This window comes from Aspergillus chevalieri, chromosome 3, assembly GCF_016861735.1.
Source record: "Aspergillus chevalieri M1 DNA, chromosome 3, nearly complete sequence".
NCBI classification, from domain to species: Eukaryota; Fungi; Ascomycota; class Eurotiomycetes; order Eurotiales; family Aspergillaceae; genus Aspergillus; species Aspergillus chevalieri.
This window is the reverse complement of record NC_057364.1, coordinates 3752358-3772805: the sequence shown is the minus strand read 5'-3', so window position 1 is coordinate 3772805 and position 20448 is coordinate 3752358. Positions and strand designations below refer to the sequence as shown.

The 20448-nt window shown below is 45.5% G+C and overlaps 10 protein-coding genes across 10 annotated transcripts; 6 read left to right on the top strand and 4 right to left on the bottom strand.

Annotated features, from left to right (window-relative positions):
* Positions 1–336: 336 nt before the first annotated feature.
* Positions 337–1468, bottom strand: ACHE_31299S (D-mandelate dehydrogenase-like dehydrogenase; the record flags this gene model as incomplete). Its single annotated transcript, XM_043278013.1, has 3 exons — positions 337–1082; positions 1145–1220; positions 1280–1468. 3 exons carry the CDS (start codon positions 1466–1468, stop codon positions 337–339), a joined length of 1011 nt encoding a protein of 336 aa, XP_043135834.1.
* Positions 1469–2124: 656 nt separating this feature from the next.
* On the top strand, positions 2125–2873 carry ACHE_31298A (uncharacterized protein; the record flags this gene model as incomplete). The annotated part of the gene is made up of 2 exons (XM_043278012.1): positions 2125–2317; positions 2386–2873. 2 exons carry the CDS (start codon positions 2125–2127, stop codon positions 2871–2873), a joined length of 681 nt encoding a protein of 226 aa, XP_043135833.1.
* Positions 2874–3070: 197 nt separating this feature from the next.
* On the top strand, positions 3071–3449 carry ACHE_31297A (uncharacterized protein; the record flags this gene model as incomplete). Its single annotated transcript, XM_043278011.1, has 2 exons — positions 3071–3166; positions 3222–3449. 2 exons carry the CDS (start codon positions 3071–3073, stop codon positions 3447–3449), a joined length of 324 nt encoding a protein of 107 aa, XP_043135832.1.
* Positions 3450–6066: 2617 nt separating this feature from the next.
* ACHE_31296A (uncharacterized protein) lies at positions 6067–6374 on the top strand (the record flags this gene model as incomplete). Its single annotated transcript, XM_043278010.1, has 2 exons — positions 6067–6101; positions 6179–6374. 2 exons carry the CDS (start codon positions 6067–6069, stop codon positions 6372–6374), a joined length of 231 nt encoding a protein of 76 aa, XP_043135831.1.
* Positions 6375–6827: 453 nt separating this feature from the next.
* Positions 6828–7718, top strand: ACHE_31295A (uncharacterized protein; the record flags this gene model as incomplete). Its single annotated transcript, XM_043278008.1, has 1 exon — positions 6828–7718. The coding sequence occupies one exon, from the start codon at positions 6828–6830 to the stop codon at positions 7716–7718; it is 891 nt and encodes a 296-aa protein (XP_043135830.1).
* A 5546-nt stretch (positions 7719–13264) lies between these two features.
* ACHE_31294A (uncharacterized protein) lies at positions 13265–14204 on the top strand (the record flags this gene model as incomplete). Its single annotated transcript, XM_043278007.1, has 2 exons — positions 13265–13522; positions 13596–14204. 2 exons carry the CDS (start codon positions 13265–13267, stop codon positions 14202–14204), a joined length of 867 nt encoding a protein of 288 aa, XP_043135829.1.
* Positions 14205–14603: 399 nt separating this feature from the next.
* ACHE_31293A (uncharacterized protein) lies at positions 14604–14810 on the top strand (the record flags this gene model as incomplete). The annotated part of the gene is made up of 1 exon (XM_043278006.1): positions 14604–14810. The coding sequence occupies one exon, from the start codon at positions 14604–14606 to the stop codon at positions 14808–14810; it is 207 nt and encodes a 68-aa protein (XP_043135828.1).
* Positions 14811–15224: 414 nt separating this feature from the next.
* Positions 15225–15524, bottom strand: ACHE_31292S (uncharacterized protein; the record flags this gene model as incomplete). The annotated part of the gene is made up of 1 exon (XM_043278005.1): positions 15225–15524. One exon carries the CDS (start codon positions 15522–15524, stop codon positions 15225–15227), a length of 300 nt encoding a protein of 99 aa, XP_043135827.1.
* A 572-nt stretch (positions 15525–16096) lies between these two features.
* On the bottom strand, positions 16097–17084 carry ACHE_31291S (uncharacterized protein; the record flags this gene model as incomplete). The annotated part of the gene is made up of 3 exons (XM_043278004.1): positions 16097–16827; positions 16913–16979; positions 17055–17084. The coding sequence occupies 3 exons, from the start codon at positions 17082–17084 to the stop codon at positions 16097–16099; spliced, it is 828 nt and encodes a 275-aa protein (XP_043135826.1).
* A 1609-nt stretch (positions 17085–18693) lies between these two features.
* ACHE_31290S (uncharacterized protein) lies at positions 18694–19287 on the bottom strand (the record flags this gene model as incomplete). Its single annotated transcript, XM_043278003.1, has 1 exon — positions 18694–19287. The coding sequence occupies one exon, from the start codon at positions 19285–19287 to the stop codon at positions 18694–18696; it is 594 nt and encodes a 197-aa protein (XP_043135825.1).
* Positions 19288–20448: the final 1161 nt, after the last annotated feature.

The window sequence follows — 20448 nt, the reverse complement described above, 5'->3', positions numbered from 1 at the left end:
TTTGCGGAGCCATCGCTCCTAGGGTATGTGGGTCTTGCCACATACAATCGACGACCAGGGGGAAAAGAGTGTGACGAAACAACTTTTTTAGGATGGAACATGCGAAACATGCAATGACCTCTAAGATACAGATGAACAATTTTAGTGACGTGGTGCTGTAACTCATTGTGGCTGTTTAGTCTTCGTAAAGCGCTGCTACCTAGGCTTTTTTTTTTTTAAACCGTATACAAGTCGTCAACACTTTGAGATCAAAGCGATAGTTTTAACAACGAATAAAGGCCTTACAAGGCAAAATTTATTTTCATATCTGAACCAAAAAAAGCTATACATATAATTTCAGTTCATCTTTGCAGCAAGCCCTTGGTGCTCCGGAACAGGCGACAGCAGGGCCTCGCCAACAATGGCCCGCCGCGCGTTTTCCATGGCCCATGACTCCATCTTCGCCAGCGTCTCGGTGGTATGTGTTCCAACGTGTGGAACCATGAGAGCACGCCTTTGCTTCATGAGCTTCTCATTAATCTCAGGCTCCCTCTCGTATACGTCTAGACCCACAGCGGCAATATGGTTGTTCTCCAGGGCATCAGCCATAGCAGCTTCATCGATGATGGCACCCCTTGCTGTGTTGACGATGACAACACCAGGCTTCATCTTGGCTATCTCCGCTGCACCAATCAGGTGCTTTGTGCTTGCGCTGAGAGGAATGTTAATGCTGATGATATCGCTCTCGGTGAGAAGCTTCTCAAACGAAACATACTCAGCACCTGCCGCCTGCTCCACTGGTAGAGGGTTGCGATTGTGATAGACTGTCTCCAGGCCAAGGGGATCGCAACGCTGCTTGATTGCGCGTCCAATCCGGCCCATCCCGAGGATCCCCAGTGTTTTCCCCTGAGGGTCGTGGCCAAAATCAACACCCGTCTTGAAAGTCTTAGCGCGCAGAGAGCTGATTGCAGGGTTCAGTTGCCGCAATGCACCCAGTAGGAGGAAGACGGCCAAGTCAGCAGTGGCATCCGTAACTGGGTCAGGCGCATTAGTGACGATGATGCCCTTCTCAGCACACGCCTTGATGTCAATCGGATCGTATCCTATTGGTAAATTGTCAGCAGGGATGAATAAATGCAGGTCTGAACCAGTTGCGCCTACATACCAGCTCCGTTATGGAAAATGTATTTACAGCTTGGCGGGAGATGTTTGATTAGCTCCGCGTTAAATTTGCCGGCCACCTACATTACATAGCATATTAGATCCTAGATCAAGCCAGACAGCATTGCAAAGTACTCACTGCACCACTAGCAGATGTTCGGTAAATGGCAAAAATGTTTTTGTACTTGTCTGCAACATCCTTGAAGAACTCCTCCCGACTTTTGCTCGTGACCACCTCCGTGTGAGCAACCTGCTGCAGTTGCTGATAGAAGGACACCGCGTGACTCACGGGATTGAAAAAGAGGACGAAAGGCTTAGATGAAGACATGATTCTTCTGCGAATAATTTGTGCTACCTTTCTGTTCTTGTTCCAGGATCTCCTGTAGCTTTTATCTATGCGGAGAGTGTGGTCTGCCAGCCGCATTATTGCCTAGTAGGGGCATAAGCGAAAAGCACTTCCGAGTGAAGACTAGCTGCCCATGCCCAAGATGGGGTTGTGGGTGGAGTATGTTTGCGGTTAAACCTCACCCTGCCATGTTCGTGCTTTTGCCGCACGGCAAAACGTTTAGGCTCATTTTAAGCATGTAATAGATAGTGTAAGTCGCCACAACTGAGCAAGGATCTAGGCCATGTTTGACTTGGCCAATCTGGGGGCACATCTCCGCACTCTCACTCCGTAATATATGATTGTTGTGGGGTTGCAATTCGAGAGATGACCCATCATAAATCGTAGCATAATCGAAAGGATGCGCCTGGAGCCTGGAGCTCGCTTCCTGTCAGCTTTCGGTAGAGCTTAGGATCATGCATGACGGGCTTAGCATTTAAGAGAGAGCAGCACTCCGGCTTGAATCCCTTGGATTGAGTTGCGGTAATTGCAACACTAACAAAGTTCCTTTTTGCTTCAGTTGTCGCCGTTGCAAGGAGAAGCCTGTCTTAGTCTCAGCATACATTTTTACATAAACCACCTTTAATATCATAGTCTTCATGAATCTGACTGGATCATCGTTGGCCAGAGCCCGTGTTTATCTGATAATCGTCCCTGCATTTCTGTTGTTCGGCTACAATCAGTCGAACATAGGTGGCGTTCTCGATTACCCGTCCTTCGTCAAGCATTTCCCGCCGATAGATACGACCAGCACGTCTGACTCTGTCGAAACCCGCAATGCAACTGTTCAGGGTAAAATAGCAGATTATATAGCCCATCATTTATCTTACCGATTACTGAGAGTGCGGTGTCTTCTACAGGGACGGTCGTCGCCATCTATACCATCGGATGTTTAATCGGCGCCCTTGGAGTTACCCAGCTTGGGAACCGCATTGGACGCCGCAAGTCCTTACTCGTCGTCGCTGCCGTTGCTGCTATCGGCCTTACCATTCAGGCCACTTCCTACAGTATCGGGCAACTTGTTGTAGGTCGTATCATCTCTGGGATTGGGACCGGTGGCGTCAATGCGGTTGTTCCTGTCTGGCAGAGCGAGTGCACCAAACCCAAGAGTCGAGGCAAAAACGTGGTCATTATCGGTATTTTTATTTCCTCCGGCATCGCCATAGCCGGCTGGGTAAACTTTGGTCTTTCCTTCATGCAAGAGAACGAGATGTCTTGGCGCCTCCCTCTGGCTTTACCAACTATCTTCACCCTCATGCTTATGGCGTTTACCATGTCTTTCCCAGAGTCTCCCCGCTGGTTAGTCAGCAAGGGCCTCCGAGAGGAAGCCCACACAGCGAGAGGGTAGGTGGCATCGACTCGTAAAGCGGGTCCCGCCACGCGCAAGTCACCTGACCATGTGGAATTTGTTTATACCGCTAGTAAGTAAAATATTTAAATACCTGTAAATCCTTTGAATTTCACTCCTTAATTTCTTCTTCTTCCTCCCGAATTCTCGATTTCTAGTTCTTTAAGTACTTAGCAACTACTCAGCCACTACTTGCAATGGAGAACACATTCATTTCTGAAGATCCTGGTTTTATCTTACAAGATGATCTATTTAGATCAATTGAAACCGACTTGAGTCAACCCCAGCAGGAGGTATATTATCTGTACTAGTTCCTAACTACTTTGACATTAATTGCTAACTAGATAGAAGGAAGAAAATATTCTTATTCAGCTAAGTGATGCCTCAACGAAGCCATTGAAGGTCCTTAAATTAGAATATACAAGTGATCTTCCGGAATATCCATCTACTGATCCTAATGGATATGGGTATGTTATAAATGTGCCGCCGAATCAGCAGAGGGAAACTGTAGAGGACATGGTTAACAGTGTAAATATTTCACAAGTACCTTACAAGCACTTGGTAAGCAGATACTAAGCACTTTATAGATTCAGTACTGTGTTCGACAAAATTATCGCAACCGGCCTTCCAGCCATTCTTCATTCCTAGGAACATCATATACTAGCTCCTCTTATAGATGTTCTGGTATAAAGATCTGTGAATATGCCGGTATACAACTGAAAAATATGCATCACACTCATGTTACAGATGATTTATGGACAATTTTGCAAGATATTCGACAGCGCATTCATGAGATGGAAAGAGATACAACCAAAGATGCTGCATATAGGTAAGAAGTACTTATCAAGCATTCCGTTATCAAGTATTAACTACTTATGATTCAATAGATTTTATCGATCAGCAAAAAATCTCTTTAAAAATCAACTATCTTGTTATCACTTTCAGAATTCTTGCCAGCCTAAGTTAACCCAAAGCTCCATTCCGGTAATTAATTATCCTAAGTGCTTATGGACTGCTTATTATAGTTGCTAATCAATTATAGAATCCTCTAGGTGGTTTCGATTTCTATGTTAGATGCATCAATGCACCATCAGACCCTGCAGGTCATTATACCTATAGAGTTCCAAAGAATGGCTCAGTGCACCTTCAGTTTCTTGAGGGATTGTTGAATAATGAAATTATTATGGATATGGAAGAGTGCGGTGCTGTTGAATCGATCAAGTCAAAGTCACTGTATTGTGGTAAGTGCTTATAAAATACTTAAAAACTGCTTGCTAAGTACTTATTGTCTCCAGCATATGATCATCCTCAGGGACCTGGAAAATTAGTACATGCTAAATGTAATGTGACTTTCCATTGGTTAATTCCCACTGATTTAAGTCAAAATCCATATTTTGTCTTTATGTCTCATGGTGTTCATACACATGTTCCTCCACCTCCACGAAAGGCACCTGCAAAAATTATGAATGGAATTCTGCAATTGATAAATCAGGCTCGGAGCCCAAGCTTGACACTGGGTAAGTGCTTCCTAAGTGCCTGATAAGTACTTAATGAGTGTTGATAAATGGCTTTAGGTACATTTCTTAAAAGTCCAGCATTACAATCATTCTGTGCTGAGCATAATTGCCATACAATTCAGCAAATTCATGAGAGTTTCTCAAATATGGACCCAATTCAAGCTGTCATTCGAAAACAAAGACTTCTCCATTATCCAGCTGGTCAGAATGTCAATGGTGTAATGTTCGAATTAGGAAAGAACAAAGATCTTCAGGTAAGTACTTCATAACTGCTTGTTCAGTACTCTATAACTACATAATAACTTATCAATTTTTAACATTTAGGAGTACATACATGAAGTTTATCAACAAAATGATCAGATCATGATAATATGCATTCTGAAAGAGCAAGCTGAATTACTTCATACATTATCTTCTATAGAGATTGATATGTCATTCAAACGAGTACAATCAAAAGAGATGAAGGAGGTGGTATTTGCCACATATTTAGCAGATCAGAAAAAGAGTAAGTAAGAGTACTTTTCAACCACTTACTAACCACTTACTAACTGCTGGCTAATTAGTTATGACTCTTTGTCGTGTCTTTACAACTGAAGACACTACAGAGGGCTATTATATCTTATTCAAGAAGATCTATCATATTGTGTATAAGTTGACAGGCAAGAGGATTACCTTTCGTGCCCTACATGGTACTGGTCTTCATGCTCTGGTAATGGATATGGACAATAAGCAAATTGAAGGTATCTAATAGGCACTCCCTGGCCATTTCACAATCAGTTATCAAGCAGCGGCTAACTAATTGGCAATAGGATTGGCTCAGTTTCTAATGGAGATTGATCCAGACCACCATTCACGTATATGGCTTCTAAAGAATGTTCTTCTTCTATGTCGAGTTCATTTCCTACGAGGGATTCGTGAAACTCTTCAAACTCATTCTCTTAATCCATACATCGGGACACGCATGGCTGCGCTTTTAGAATGTGAGTCTGAAGAGGACTATCATAAATGGTGTGATCTGTTAATCAGTAAGTACTTTCTTACTAACTAATTCAAATGCAAATTTTGAATAGTTAATAACTAACTATTTATAGAACATGAACATCCTGCAATTCAGAACTGGGCTCGTCATAAAAAGAGTGCGGTAATTGCAGCAGGTCTCAATAAGTATTGTTCTCTTATACCACATCATATCTTTGATATGGTGCGAAAGAGTACTAATGCTGTTGAACAAACTCATAATAAATCCAATCGTCGTGGAAAGCAATTGACATTGCTTCAAGCAATTCTTGAGTATGTACCTAATAACCACTTGTAAAGCACTTACTAACCACTCATTAAATACATCTAGATCATTGAAGCTAGATATACAGGACGTGCAGCAGAATCGAAGCTATAATTCATATGGTCTTCGACACCGCTATGCAACTCAAACTTTGGAGGCTAGCTTTCTAAGACATATGGCACGATCTGGTATGTATTTATTGTTATAGCTTGAAACCCCAATTGCAAGTGCTTGAGAAGCACATATAAACTGATTAACTCTTATAGAATCAGCTCGACAAACAGAATCTAACTCACCTGAGTTGAATATACAAGATCAAGATCAAGATCATATTTTCTTTCCCTCATCTAGTAGCGGAAGACCATTGCAACGAACTCCAAGTCGAAGGGGGAGCATGAGCCGGCGAGGGAGCTCTCGAGCTAGATCAAGGTAAGATCTATCTTAAATAGTCCTTAACTATTTGACAGCTACTTATAAAGTACTTACTAACTGCTTTATCTTTCTAGCTCATCCCAAGTTAGTCTCCAACGAGTTGCTACAGCTAATTCACATGAGCAATATCAAAATACAGAGCTACAGAACCTGGAGGAGGAATTGAAGATAAACAATCTAAAGGCCGAATTACTTGCAAAGCAGATTGAAATCAAGAAAAGAGAACGTGAGCTACGTGAGTTAGAGTTAGAAAATGGAGGACAGCATTAATCATTAATACATATATTTATGTACTTAATAACTGTTTTTTTAAGTAGTTGTAACTGAGCTTCCAGATAATCACTATATACGGGAACCGGAGAGATATATATACTATAAGTACGCTTTCCCTACACATACACATACACATACGTAAGCCGTCAAACTGCTGAATAGCATTAATAATTGTTTTGCAAATATTTATTAACTAATTTAAATTATAATCAATGCTTAAGCAGTAATCTCAAGTCTGTTTTAAAGCACTCATATTAGCCAGCATCGTAGTTGGCAATAGGTATGGTAAAAGCTCTGAAATTTAAATAACGGTAAGAATATTACACAATGAAGTTACGTGTGGCGCTTGCGTGCACGAGCCATATTCCACACGCCTGACTGGCCTTGGCACGCTAGTGCGTGGCGTTAGCTTTTAGCGTGTCGAACCCAACTACTTTCTGCCACACAGCGATGTACGCACTTACCGACAAAGATTCCGTCAGCCATGAAGCTATCAGCTCCGAAATCGAGAACATATACACTGCTCTCCGAGAGACTTCCAACTCAGAACGTGGATTTTGCGATTTCTTTAAGCATGAGCCTCGGCGACTGTTTTATCGCTTGTGTCTTGCCATCGGTATCAATTTCTGCGCCCAGATGACTGGGGCCAACGTGATCTCTTATTATGGTAAAACAATATTCCAAGAGTCACTCGGTCTTGGGACCAAGAAGGCAGCTGTGCTTAATGCGGGGGTTCTCACTTGGAAGATCTTCGCGGCCACTTCGGCCTACTTGTCAGTGGATCGCTTTGGCCGTAAGCCACTCTTTATGATCGCCTGTCTGGGAATGGCCGTGTCTATGGCAGGCCTGGCTGGAACTGTCTGGGCCATTGAAAATCAGTACACTTTCGGTTCCTCTGTAGCGGCGACCTTCTTTCTCTTTTTCTATATGTCCTTCTTTCCACTTGGCTTTCTGGGAGCCAACTTCCTATACAGCGCAGAGATAGCTCCGCAGGATCTGCGTATCCATTTGGCGGCAATTGGTACGGCGACGCATTGGCTTTTCAACTTTGTTATCGCAGAGATCACACCAGTCGCATTCGTCACCATCAAATGGCGATATTACATCGTCTATGCCGTGATCGGCTTCTCAGTCACATTCGTGGTATACTTCCTAGTGCCCGAAACCAAAGGCTTCTCGCTTGAACAGATGGATAATCTGTTCTCGGATCCTGAACACTGGTGGCAAGTGACTGCTTATGGTCGTACTCCGAAGAGAGACCAGTTGGTGAATCTGGACGGGGACAAGATTGTTGCGAACGACGCCAAAATGCAACCTGCGAATCATATTGAGAGGGTTTAGGATTCTGTGTGACAGCTTCATGACTGCTGAGAATGAAACGGTAATTCCTTTTCCCTTCTTATTTTTCTTTTTTTGGTGGGTGCGTTCTTTGGTAAGCAAATTGATTCCAAGTTCCCAAGATGGATCTTTCCTCCTTGAAATAGTTATCTTTATGTAGTTATAGCATCTTCCACATCAAAGCTATGCTCTCCAAAGTAGTATCGGCATGAAAATATTCACTCATAGAATAAAGAATCGAGAGTGCCGGCTTCGTGCCTTTCTATCTCACTTTTTCTCTCTGCTACTTAACTATGGTAGCATCCAATATATTCGCTCCTTTGAGCCTTGCATTGCACCGCTATCTTGATATTAGGTTGTTATCTCATCATTCTAATGCCATTTTAGGTTCCTCACAGAATCTATGTTTTGTCGAGTGGCGGAAGTCGACGTAAAAAAAAAATCAAGGATTTCTGACTTGACATTATCCGACACCTCGTGGTAGGGGAAGACAGTCAAGATATATACCAGACGATAGAATTGATACGGTCAGTGTGTTCAAGGGTACCCAAAGTATTGTCCTAGTGGTGAGTATTTTTTCCAGTTTGCAAGTAGATGGGCGCTAACCCAATGGATAGAAGAGGCCACGCATGCACTTCAAAACATTACCTTACAGCACTCCGATATCCGCACATTCGTCTCACATTATGAGGTGGACGTTGATGTCGATTATTATTGTTGTTGTTGTTGTTGTTGTTCATACACGCATCTGTCAGCCCTATATGCCGAGTGGCGGCAGGTCCTGCGAGGCGGCCAGGTAGGCCGCCGTAGTGGTAATCGCTATGTACATCATCGCCTTCCTATGCACATCCTGATATCTGATTCCGCATGTTGTATTTCCCGTGCTGCTGGTTTTCGTGCCGCTGTTCCCATAGCCACCCAGATCCATGGGCTTGTTGGATACTATCTCGTTTCCGTCCCTACTTCTGCAAGCGCATACCCTTGGCTGCGCTATGCTGCCGGTTGCCTCAAGTCCGTTGTTGTGACTCGGTATGTGGTTGGTAGCCTGGCCTAGAAGGCCTGTTTCAAGCATGAATCACACCGCCTTCGGAGTAAAAAAATATATATTTTCAATAGTGAAAAGCCAATGTATACAAAATCCACAGCAATAATATGAAACAGCTATTGCGTTCTTTATATTCAAATCAATTTCAAAATTTACAAGAGAATTACATTAGAAGTTGACTATATTGATTATCGTGACCAAAACATTTTTTTAAACGTAATCCACTACCGAGCTGCGCAGCTCCGACTTATGTCAGAAAACAGGAGGCTTTTTAACACCAGAAAAAAAGCATTTTTGTATAAGACTAATTATTATCGCGATTATGCCAATGGGTCCGTTTATGTCCTAATGTATTGCAGTCAACGTGGTGGTGTCCGCACAGAGCAGTATTCTGCCATGGGCGCTGGTTCCGTAGATGTAGTAGGCACGACTTCTTCCTCCTGGCTCCTTCCCTGTACGAGAGCCTGGCCCTCCTGAATAGAAAGGCCTTCTTCAGCAGTGATCTGCCTCCTAGGTCTCTTGCGCTTTTGAAGTTGTTTTGCATGTGAAGCTCGCAATTCCCGAATTTCTTGACGAGCAAGAATACCTTCATTTAAAGCCATTTCATGACCTTTGATCATCTTGTCCAACCGCATTTCTAGAAGAGATATAGGGCTTCCTGTATGCCTTTTAAGCAGAGTTTTAACTGTAGATGTCTGCTTTTCCAGTTGCCGCAAGTTATAAGGTGTCTTTGGTGCTGAATTGGTTGACTGACTGCCCGGTGGTGTAGGGGGTCTTAAGTTGGTCAGTAAAACGCCCAAGCACTTCCTCTGGATTGAATGGAACCAAGTCAATAGCTCTAAATTCACTCTAGATATTTTCAGGAGTAAATGCTTGCTTCCGAGCTTCTGGACACGCCTCAAGAGAGTCAAGTTTATCCATATGGTTGAAACCCTGCCGCATCCAATTTGCAACCCAGGATCCGTATGCTCCCTTAAGGGTGAAAAACAGCTCATATCAAGAGGCTGGCAATAATTCGATGAATGAGGTGGCATACAAATAGGAATTATATCGTTCTCACTGCATAATTTATCGAATTCAGGGGAGAACAACTCCTCAGTGGCGAACCCCCCCCTACCTTCTGAGCGAGTTCCCGCACTGCGGAAAACTCGAATCTTATATTTAATTTCACGCTGAATCGATTGATACTACTTTCGACGTTGTTCTCCCCAGCTGTCGCTGACAATGGGGGGTGCAAAGAAGAAAGGGGTGGTCGGGAGCCGCATCTCCGTGGCCTAACCACTCGTACAACCATAAAGACCACGACGAAAGCGCCCATGCAGCTGCCACCCTTACAGAAACGGCAGAGCTGAGGCAAATCGCTGACCGGACCCAGGGACTGCCCCCCAGGGATCTATTCATCCGGTTTATGAGTTCAGTCGAAGACCTCGCGATGAAGGTGCGCGACCGCGCCAGCAACAACAGCAGAGAAGACCATGGCAGCCAGAAAAAGGTGCTTGAACAAATCCAAACCATGTTCGATAAGCAGACACAGGAGATGAAAACTCTACAATGGCAACCCCCAAAATTAACCAGCAGCCCCCCAGCATCTAGTCCCTCCGGCCATGCAAAATCATTCCGGGATGCGGCTCTAGCAAGTCACCTGACATCAGCAAAATCTTCTTTGGTCTCGGGCTGGATGCAGGGCAACACCAATGGACCTGTCAGTACGAATGGAACACTAAGCACCTCTCCAAGCAGCCCAGCAACACCATTTCCACTGAAAACAGACCTGGAGATCCATATCCAAAGCACTGATCACCAAATTGTTGACCCTTTGCGCCACCAGAAGGAGGCCAGGGTTGTGGAGCGAGCAAACCGTGCTATTAGAGAATCAAACAACAATATCATTGCCCACCGATCAGTCTCTACAGGCCGCATCCTGCCCAGTGGAGACATTATCCTACGTGCAGAGAGCCTGGAGGATGTGGAACAACTGGCCAGAGCAGCAAAAGACTGGTGCCGTGCCTTTGGAGACAATGCAACCATCAAAAGAAGAACATACCGTGTTGTCATGAATGGCGTCAACTGCCATCTTGACCTAGCAGCTGCACCAGCTCACATTAAGGCTGATAATGTAGGGCGTCTGGCCTCTGCCCCCACAATGATCACATATACTGGATGGCTTCTTGGCCCCCGACATATAGCAGAACATAAACCAGAAACATCAAAGCTAATTGTTGAGTTTGATAATGATCGATCTGCCAACATTGCCATACTGCTTGGCCTGGCACTTGATGGCCGCGACCACCCATGTGAATACTACGACCAAACTCATCGGATCCAGCAGTGCTTCAACTGCCAAACATATGGCCACATAGCTCGAAACTGCAAGCGGCCTACCTCATGTGCATACTGTGCACAAAACCATTCCTCTCAGGAATGTCCCACAGCAAGAGACCGCACTAAGGCCCAATGTGCAGTCTGCCAGAAACAGAACACTAAGCGAAGTGAGAAGGTCTCAGAGGACCATTTTGCCTTTGACCGCAGCTGCCCGGCCCGTGTGGAACAGGTGGAGATTGCACATCATAACAGAGCCAATGGACGTGGATGGTATGAGAGTGCTCCAGTCTCCCTTGGCTCTGTAGGCCCCTCAGGGGAGGAACAAGACCCCACCCCTGCAGAAGCTGCAGAGTACCACACCCAACACCGCGGCCCAGGCCAACCCAGAAAGAGCAATAAAAGACCTCACACAGAAGATGAACCTGAACTAAACAGCATTATGGTGGATACCCAACCAGAAAATGAGATGAACGCCTCGATAAGAAAGGCAACTGGGCCAACCATTGCTTGTAAACCTGGAGAAAGTCCTAATTTCTTGAGGCCTTCACAAAAGACGTGCCCGTTTATCTGAGCAGAGCCACACATGATATAAATACATCGTGCCACACCAACTTCCTGGAGCACCTGTTATAGTTGGTTAGTGATATTTTCCTTATAAAGAAAAATTATCTTACCCAGATACGGCGAAACCAAGCTCTTTGTAACAACCCGCATATATCACGGTTTTTCCAAGTAACCGTATCTGTAACTGTAACCGTATCCTGTTCTTGTGCAAGGCAACGAATTCCTTCAACTGCTTTATCGCCATTTTCTGTAGCCTCCCCAAGCCAGACAATGACATGTTGAGCTTGTGCATAAATTGTCCGCATAAGTGGAATCTGCCTGGCTTTCTCATCTTGCTTATCCTGGTCAATACTTATCGCATCAACCCATAGTGTTCTTTCAAGTTGGCGGTTTCGGAGGTACAACAGCGCGGTATGGATGTTCTCTGTAACAGGGAAATCACAGCCGTTTAGTGTGATTGATCGAGATTTAATAGTACCCCCCCCCCCATACATAGGAAAGCGCCTCATAAAGATGCTTTCCATCGCCCATCTCTGATAAACTGTAGTCAGACAGTTCACATTCCATTCAGGCATTTCTATCCTCGTGCGGCAGAAGGCGAACCATGCGAGTAGTATTAGACTATAGCGGAAGCATTGGATAAGTGAAAGAGGGCAGAGTCACAGAAGGGCCATGTTCTGGAATTGAAGACATCTCCTGGTTATAAATTATTCATGCAGTAAATAGTGAGAATTGTAGCTGAAGCTCATCCAGTATCGATCAATAAAACTGGATTAGTTCCTCTAATAATCGGATCTGAGGCAACTACAGACTCACTTGGGAGGGGCTTGTTGAGAAGCTGAGTTGGCATGGCTGAATCCGCGGGGTAACTGATTTGCGACCCAGAAAATGTGTGCTAATCAGCGGTAAGAAAACCAAATGATAAACCTGGTCACAATACATAATTTAATCAAGATTATTTTAGCAATTTGCACAATCAAAAGTTTCCTTTGCCCAAACTAACTTAAAGGTTATACAAATTTGCGTTGACCAGGACAGGAAATCATGAGGTCAAGATCCATGGCGATTGAAAGTGAATAGCTATTACTTTTGAACCAACTTAAGATACTGGATCGGGCCGAACCGATCACATTCCAGTATGTGATTAATCGGTAATTTGAGCAGTAATATTACGCAAAGGGATACTTGATTCGGATTCGGATTTACTAATACCCGTCCCAGCCAATCTTATTCATGGCTATGCGGGAAATATCATGGAGTGATGAGAATTGATATCGGAAGCGGAAAAATGGTTACACTGATCAAGGGAGGAACCCCCGATTATGTGGCCACACGTGGCCACATAATTGATAGTTAAGCACTCAAGCACTCAGATACTCTAGGCTACATTTAATAGAGTATATTACCGTTGTTTAAGGGTTCTACTACCTGCGTGGGCCTCGTGCAATTAGGCCAATTGACTCCCTCTGTCCATTCCCCTGAGCAGACGACCTCCGAGTACAGACTCTTCCCCGAGAATCCATTCAATCGTCTCTAGTAAGTAGGGGCGCTCCATTATCTATTGCTCAACAAGTCATAATACTGCCGTTATTTTTGATCTGCTTCTATTGGGGCAATCATGAGTTGGCTAAAACTTCATCCCCTGTCTTCTCTGGATACTGCTTCGCAGGCCGGGTTGGATAGTGACGACAAAACCAATGAATCCAGAGACTGCTCAGACACCGAGTCCACATACAGCAATGAATGCGCGTCCAATCGTGGACATGGCACGGATGATACTCTTGCCGTTACTCGGGTGTTGGAGCAGCATGGTATCCCTTGCTGTCTGGTTGGTATAGCTGCCCTCGTTTTCTACGGCGCTGGCAGACTTCGTGATGTAAGTCGCTCAGGAGCTCTATCTCCTTCTACCTTTTTATGCAGAGGCTAACATGATCTGTCTCATGTCGCAGGACTGGGAAATTTGCATCCCAACAGAGCTCGTGGGCCAGGCAGCAGAGCTACTACAATCAGAACCATATGCAACACAGTATCGCCTAGTCAAACCGTGGCCCTATTACAGTCCCTGCTCTCTAATCCACACATACCACCGGTTCAAAAGCAGAGGGATTAATCATTACTTCTTCCTTGTTCCTTCAATCGACATGCATATTGACTGTGACCCTTCCAACTTCACACGCAGTCCCAGAGGGTTGCCGTATCCCAAGCTGGATGTCTTTATTCAAAGCTGTTTAGACACCTATGACATGCTTCAGCTTTGCGATGTTATAGACGGTACCAACGTTTCGGAGGAATGGGGCGAGAATAACCTTGACCTTGAGGGTACTAACGATGTAGAATGGGCCAAAGAAAAGAATAAGAGGGGAAAGGAGTTTGGCGGAAAGTGGGCCCATTGTCTGTTTGCCTGGCGAGGACGGAGAAACAAACGGGAGATGTGGCAGTCGTTGGTGCGCACCAAGGAGGACAGGTTCGACTGGACAAAACCCAAGGATGTCTTTATAACTCAATATTGTGTTATAGGCGCGCCTGATCCCTGGACAGAGCTATCTGACATGTCTTAATAGTCTCTAGCGGGGTTATCAATCTGTTTATCAATGGCTCTATCTGAAGTTGAGGGGATATGGACTCACCCAGAGGCTCCAGTCAGAGCACCATCCTGGCCTTCTAAGAAATCACAAATGCCTGGCCCAATCGGCCACTCAGGTGTGAGGCTATCACACCTGAGCGAGTACTTGTCCGCTGGATCCCTGAGCATGCCGGTATTACAGGGAACGAGCAGGCCGATGAGCAAGCAAAGAAAGGAGCTAGGTCTACCCCACAGACCAACACTCCTCCAGCAAGATATGCCTGGGCTCACCGGACTCTGAAGGAGGCTTTCTGGCGGCGATTCCAATCATATCGGACTGAGAAGGCGCTGGAGCAATATCAGGACCTCTCCATCAGCCTAAATAAGCGACCCCATGAATTATTTCTCCCCAGAACCACCCTTGGTCGACTCCTTGCCGCCCGGTCGGGCCATGGAGAGTTTTCCGAATATCATGAGCGCTTTGGACATGAAGACGCCAAGTTGGAGTGCTCCTGTGGGTGCCCAAAGAACCCCCATTACTTCTACTACTGCCGGAATGGCCGCAAGGCATCCCCACACCCTTGGGGGCCCCGGCAAGTAGATGAGATCCTGCGCTCTAAGTCAGGAACAAGGGATCTCCATGAATGGTTGCAAGGTCTCAATTTTACTGCACAATATGCCCAGTACACTGACTGTATGGTACCGCTCCTGCGGGTACGCCGTGTCTGTGGCAGCTCCATTTCTTGAAGTTGTTGCAGGTCTGTGGGTCATGAGTCGGGTTTCTACGATGAGTTCTAAGGCTCCTGTCTCTGTGCATTCTACGCATGTACTATCTTCGATGATGTCCTTCAATGACTTGCTTTCAATTATGAACTAAAAGTGGTCCGTGCTTGTCTATAGAGTGTATCTATTACAGAAATCAAATTGCCACGCCGTCCTTGGTGCCGACCTCCCTCCACAACCATAATATCTCCAGTATGAGCATGCAGCCGCCTCATAACCATCACCATTACCCTTAACATCCACCACCACCGCCTCCACCACCACCGTCACCACCACCTCCTCCTCCCCCATCTCCACCGTGCCCTCCTCCATGTCCGCCTCCTCCATCGCCATGACCTCCATGATGCCCCAACTGGATGAGCTGCGCTATCCCATCCGCAGCGGCACCATAATCAGCATCCCATCGCGAGAAACCGCTGCTCCGCTTGTAGTACGGGCTCGGTCTGTACTGATATTGGTTGTTGGTTCCGGTTTGGGATTGCGGCTGTTTGGCGAGACGGGCTCGTTCGCGCTTTGAGGTGCCGAAGCACATGCTGGATATTGTTTCTCCCTGAAGACTTTTGAGAAATAACGGAGTTTATTGACTTTTTGGTGTTGTAGAGTTTGGTTTTAAAAGGTCACAGAGTGGTTTGAGTTGTTTGAATGTCGGATTAGTGTCGGAATTAGTGTCGGAGTTTCTATATAGTGGAGACTGAGATACGAAGATGAGGCTGAGGCTGAGCACAGGCAGGCGCAGGGGCTGATGACGGTATACGATCATGCGTATAGCGATAAGCATGAACAAGATTGGATTGGTTGCTATACGAGATCGTTCGTAAGATCTCCCTGCGGGATTTGTGGCCAGTAGTAGTCTCGGCGTGTACCTTGTTACGTCTGTTGCTGAGGTTGGATCTACGTATGCTTGATTATTCCCTTTGTTATTGATAGTATGTAGTAGGTATTAGATGTCATAAATACAAACGAGTAGACGATATATGCATAGAATAAATTTCAGTAAGCGCGACGCCTGATCCAGCCAGGCACGTAGTAGGCAAATATCACGACGAGTTGTAAAGGTCATCATCAAATGAGTGTAACATATTTAGTCAAAAAAAAAAAAAAAGCCTAAGGGCTATCCTCCCATTCTCCGAAGCAGTAAACGCAACGAGGTTCTCCACAGCACGTTCCCTTGCAATCAACCACCTCACCGCAACGGGCGTAGGCCTCTGTGTTCTCAACCTTGATCTTCCTAGTATTTCTTTTAGGAACACTTCTCTTCTTTATTTCCTCGTAGGTGGCGCTAGTAGGGGCCTTGGCCTTCTGAGCACCCTTGCGCTTGAGCCTAAGACCAACACCAGGACCAAGGTTCTCCTTGTCAGGATCGGACCGGAAGCGCGCAGGGTCTGGGGAGACAGGGATCTGGATTTCGAGCATTGCCCCAGGCGACGACTCCTCAGTCTTGATCCTCTTCAGCGCAGGGTCGAGAATTTCAGGCGTAGATTCGTTCTTCAACGTGTTCGCATCGGCAAGCGCAGGTGCGACTGTCTTCCTAGGCCTTCCACGTCCGCGTCCAGTGTGCACTCCCGCTCCCGTTCCTGCTGTGGTCTCTGGCGTAGAAGTAACAGTAAGAGCCCCAGTCGCATCAAAGCTCCCTTGGATCGCAGCAGCAGCAGCCTTCTTGCTCGTTCGCGGCTTGCGAGGGGTAGGTGTAGGAGTAGCAGTCGTGCGTGGGCTTGCGGTATCGGTAACGGTCACGTTCTTGGGGCCCATGCTGAAAGTGACTTTGTTGTTTCCTGCACGGCGGTATTTGTCGAGTTTTTCTTTGATGGCTTTGGGGGTTGGCTTGTCGCTTCCAGCTGATAGCGATGCCTTGTGTTAGTGACTGCGTTTGATGAGGAGAGGTAAGATAATGGAGAGGAAAGGGAGAAACGAGAAGCTCACGCCAGGCTTGGGAGACTTTGTCGAGCTCGAAAGTTAGGTTTTGGGTTTGGAAGATGGTGCGCCAGAGCTGTGGATGGAAGAGAGGAGATGGTTAGTTGGAGTGGTTTGCTTTATTTTCGAAGCGGGAACAAGAAGGACGTACGATGTTCTCGTTTTCGGTAGTCCAGCGCATTTTGGTAGGTTATGTTGAAATGCGTGTTCCTAAAGAAGTGGTATTTGACTTATGATGAGAATGAGAGCTGATAATATTATCAAGAGCAGAGATTCTCATATTCTGTAGCTATATTTACCTGCTGAGTGGATCCTTTGCCTATGGAACAATGAATAGCACAGCGTCACTATAGACTCAAGTTATTCACATATAAGGGGCATGTGAACTATTATATTTAATGATCCATTGTTTTGCATATATTGTTGTCTGAATAATACATATCATTTCAAATGTGGTTTGTGAATGGTGTCAAGTTATCATGCTGTCACTGCAAAGCAAACCCTGGAAGTGCATATGATATGTAGCAGATATTAGCTCTCAAAACCATGCATCTCAGTGCAAATGAGTACCATTGAAGAGAACACTGGGTTTTCTGTAGTTACAAGCCCTAAACTCAAGTTATGGAGGATGAGCACTCGATGATGGCTATATCTTCTATGTGTTCCTTGACAGCTCTAACTACTGGTATATGCTGTTATTATTCGCAAAAACCATAGCAAAACATTGTTAGAGACTAATTAGACTCCCACCTCCTTTTTATCACATGCTTTCGGAACAACCACCCGTGCGATCTGCTCAGCAGCTTATCAGTTTGAAAGTGCAAATAGTGCCAGTCCATCTCATCATCAGCTGGAAGTGGCTCAGCTAACAAGAACCCTTTGATACACCGGTCCCGCCAGGATTTCTGCGGTAACACCAGCATCAGAACCTGCATATCGCGAGACCCGGGAAGATGGTCGATAATAAGCCAGAGTATCTCACTTGGGATTCTAAGGTGGCGCGTGCCAAATCTAGACGGACGGAGCGACATTTCATGACTGCGGGATGATATCCCACCGACTGTTCTCTCCCTGTCTTGCAGCGCTGTTTTTCTTTGCTTGCTTCGTGCCTTCTTTTCAATCTTTCCTCGATAAGCCCTTTTCTGATTGCTGAGAAGATGTTGTAGCTCCGGCATATTGAACGGACCTCTCGGCGCGCGGTGACCGTCAAAGCAACCTTTGAGATGACTCAATTTACACTCGCAGGAATTTAAGAAACCACGGATTCCACTCTCCTCAAGCACTTCACTATCCCTGAAGAGCAACTCCGGTAAGGTAATATTTCACTTTACTGTTTTTCGAGCAAGTCCGAATGACTTGTGGAAGGTTTGTCAGAATGCGTATCATATACAGTTTCCATAAGCACTCACCGGCTCGATAAAGATGCTTCTATAGCCACGGAATTTTAAAATAGACTTCATTAAGACCCTCCGGCTTACCACTAACATGTTTCCTTTTTTGTAGGCCTTGTGCCAACTGTCCTTTTCGAAGAATATCCGCTTTGAGTCTACCGCTTGCGTTCCCTGCATTGGGTCCCGAAGCTATGACCGATAAGCCGCACCAATCTATCCTATGCGGGCTACTCAAATTTTACTCTGCTGGTAAAATTATTTAAATATTCCAAGCAAAAGCTGGATGCGGCTTATATGGAAAAGTACTGAGACATCATAGTGAACGACTATATTGACGTACTCTATTCGGTAATAGTTACACAGTCGACGAGCCATTTGCATACCACTCATTGCCGAGCCCTAGTGTTCATCGAAAATCAAAAAAGCAACTTTCGTCTTCTCCAGAGAATCCAATACGTGCTTCCAAAACAACCACCCATGAGACTTAGCCAGCAACTGATCTGCATAGAAATAAAGATACAGCCAGTCCAGCGCATTAGCATTCTGAGATGGCTCATGCAGTGCAAGCTCTTTGATAAACCGATCTCGCCAACATGCCTGCGGAACCATGTGTCTCCACTGCGGAAACACCCACATCAGGGTCTTAATATCGCGGAAGTGAGGAAGGTGATCCATGATCATGATGATGATCTCTGTGGGGCCTTTGATGCGGCGTACGTCGAAAGTGGATGGGCGGAGAGCAATTTGATGGCAGCGTGGTGTTCGTGGTTTCCAAGCTTTTATTTTCTTGGGTTTTGGTGCTTCTGTTGATGCTGGTGCTGGTGCTGGCTCTTGTGTTGCTGCAGCTTGTTTCTCCAACTTCTTTTGTGTTTCCTTTTGGAGCTTCTTTTGGTGATACTCTTCTAAGTCGCTCAGCAGTCTTGCTAGTTCAGGGATGTTGAACGGATCCCTCGACGCAAAGGCATAGTCTAAACAACCATCAACCGTTTCCATTTTTCCCTCGCATACCTCGGCATATTTCGCGGGATCCTGTAATGCTAGTTTCATATATCTTTGACCCGGCTTTATCCAGTTTTGCTGCTCATCAATCAGAGACGTATTTCTTAGTTTGATTTCCTTGATTCGCTGATCCCGCTAGTATATCGGCTCCTCATTCTGCACACACCATGTCAATTTCCACTCTGTACCAGACTGGTATCTGATAGCCCGCGGCAAAACAGGAACTCTGTGACAGAAGCCCCGTCCTCTCATACATCGTTCCTTGCTGTTCGATGGCTAGCGATGAGGAACAGTCTGGAGAGTTGTCGTGTCTTGCACACGGATTCGGCATTGCAGACTACGATTGATTTGATATGCGACATGATTTCCAACGGACAATACTCGAAATTAACATCACATTTCATGTTGTAAACCATGTTTGGTGCTTTCTTTGCTCAAGAGTCGACCCATGGACTAAACTTCTACACTTCAGACATGCTCTCTTCCACGCACTTTGAGTCCCAGCAATTCACTTTGAAGCCATCCCCTCCTCCGTTGAATCGATATCCTGCGTCCAAAGAATCGAGAAAGACAAAGGAGTCTTGAACTATCGTCAAGCCAGCAAAGGCAAACTCTCTATTCACTTCCACGTGATTCTAGATCGTCTCTGTACTCTCACGTTTCAGAGTAATGAGGCTGACGGGGTTGGACCGAAGTGGTGAGGCCGGACGATTATCGCATACCTTCGAATAATATCCTTGAAAACGAGGAGCTGGGATCATTCGATGACAGGATACTGAAAATGTAGTCAGATATGGATCTTGCAGAATGGGTGCATTGTCCTCCTATAATGTGTGAATGAGGTCCGTTTGTATGAGATTCTGAAGAGCGCTATCTAAACAGTATATGTCGCCTTCACGAGTTATTGAATAAGATGTTGTAACTTCATAAGACACCATTTGTCGTAAATACTAGATCTTAGTTAGATCTCCGAGCTACTTCCAACAGAAACGCTTTCTTTGTCCGCTTCAAACTATCGACCGCGCGACGACGGAACATCCATGTTATTTGCGCAGCAGTCGATCGATGTTCGAGTATGGGCAATGTCAATCCAATACAGTAGCAGGTGGAAGTGGCTCCTCCAGTACAAAGTGACCAATACTCAAGGATATTGAG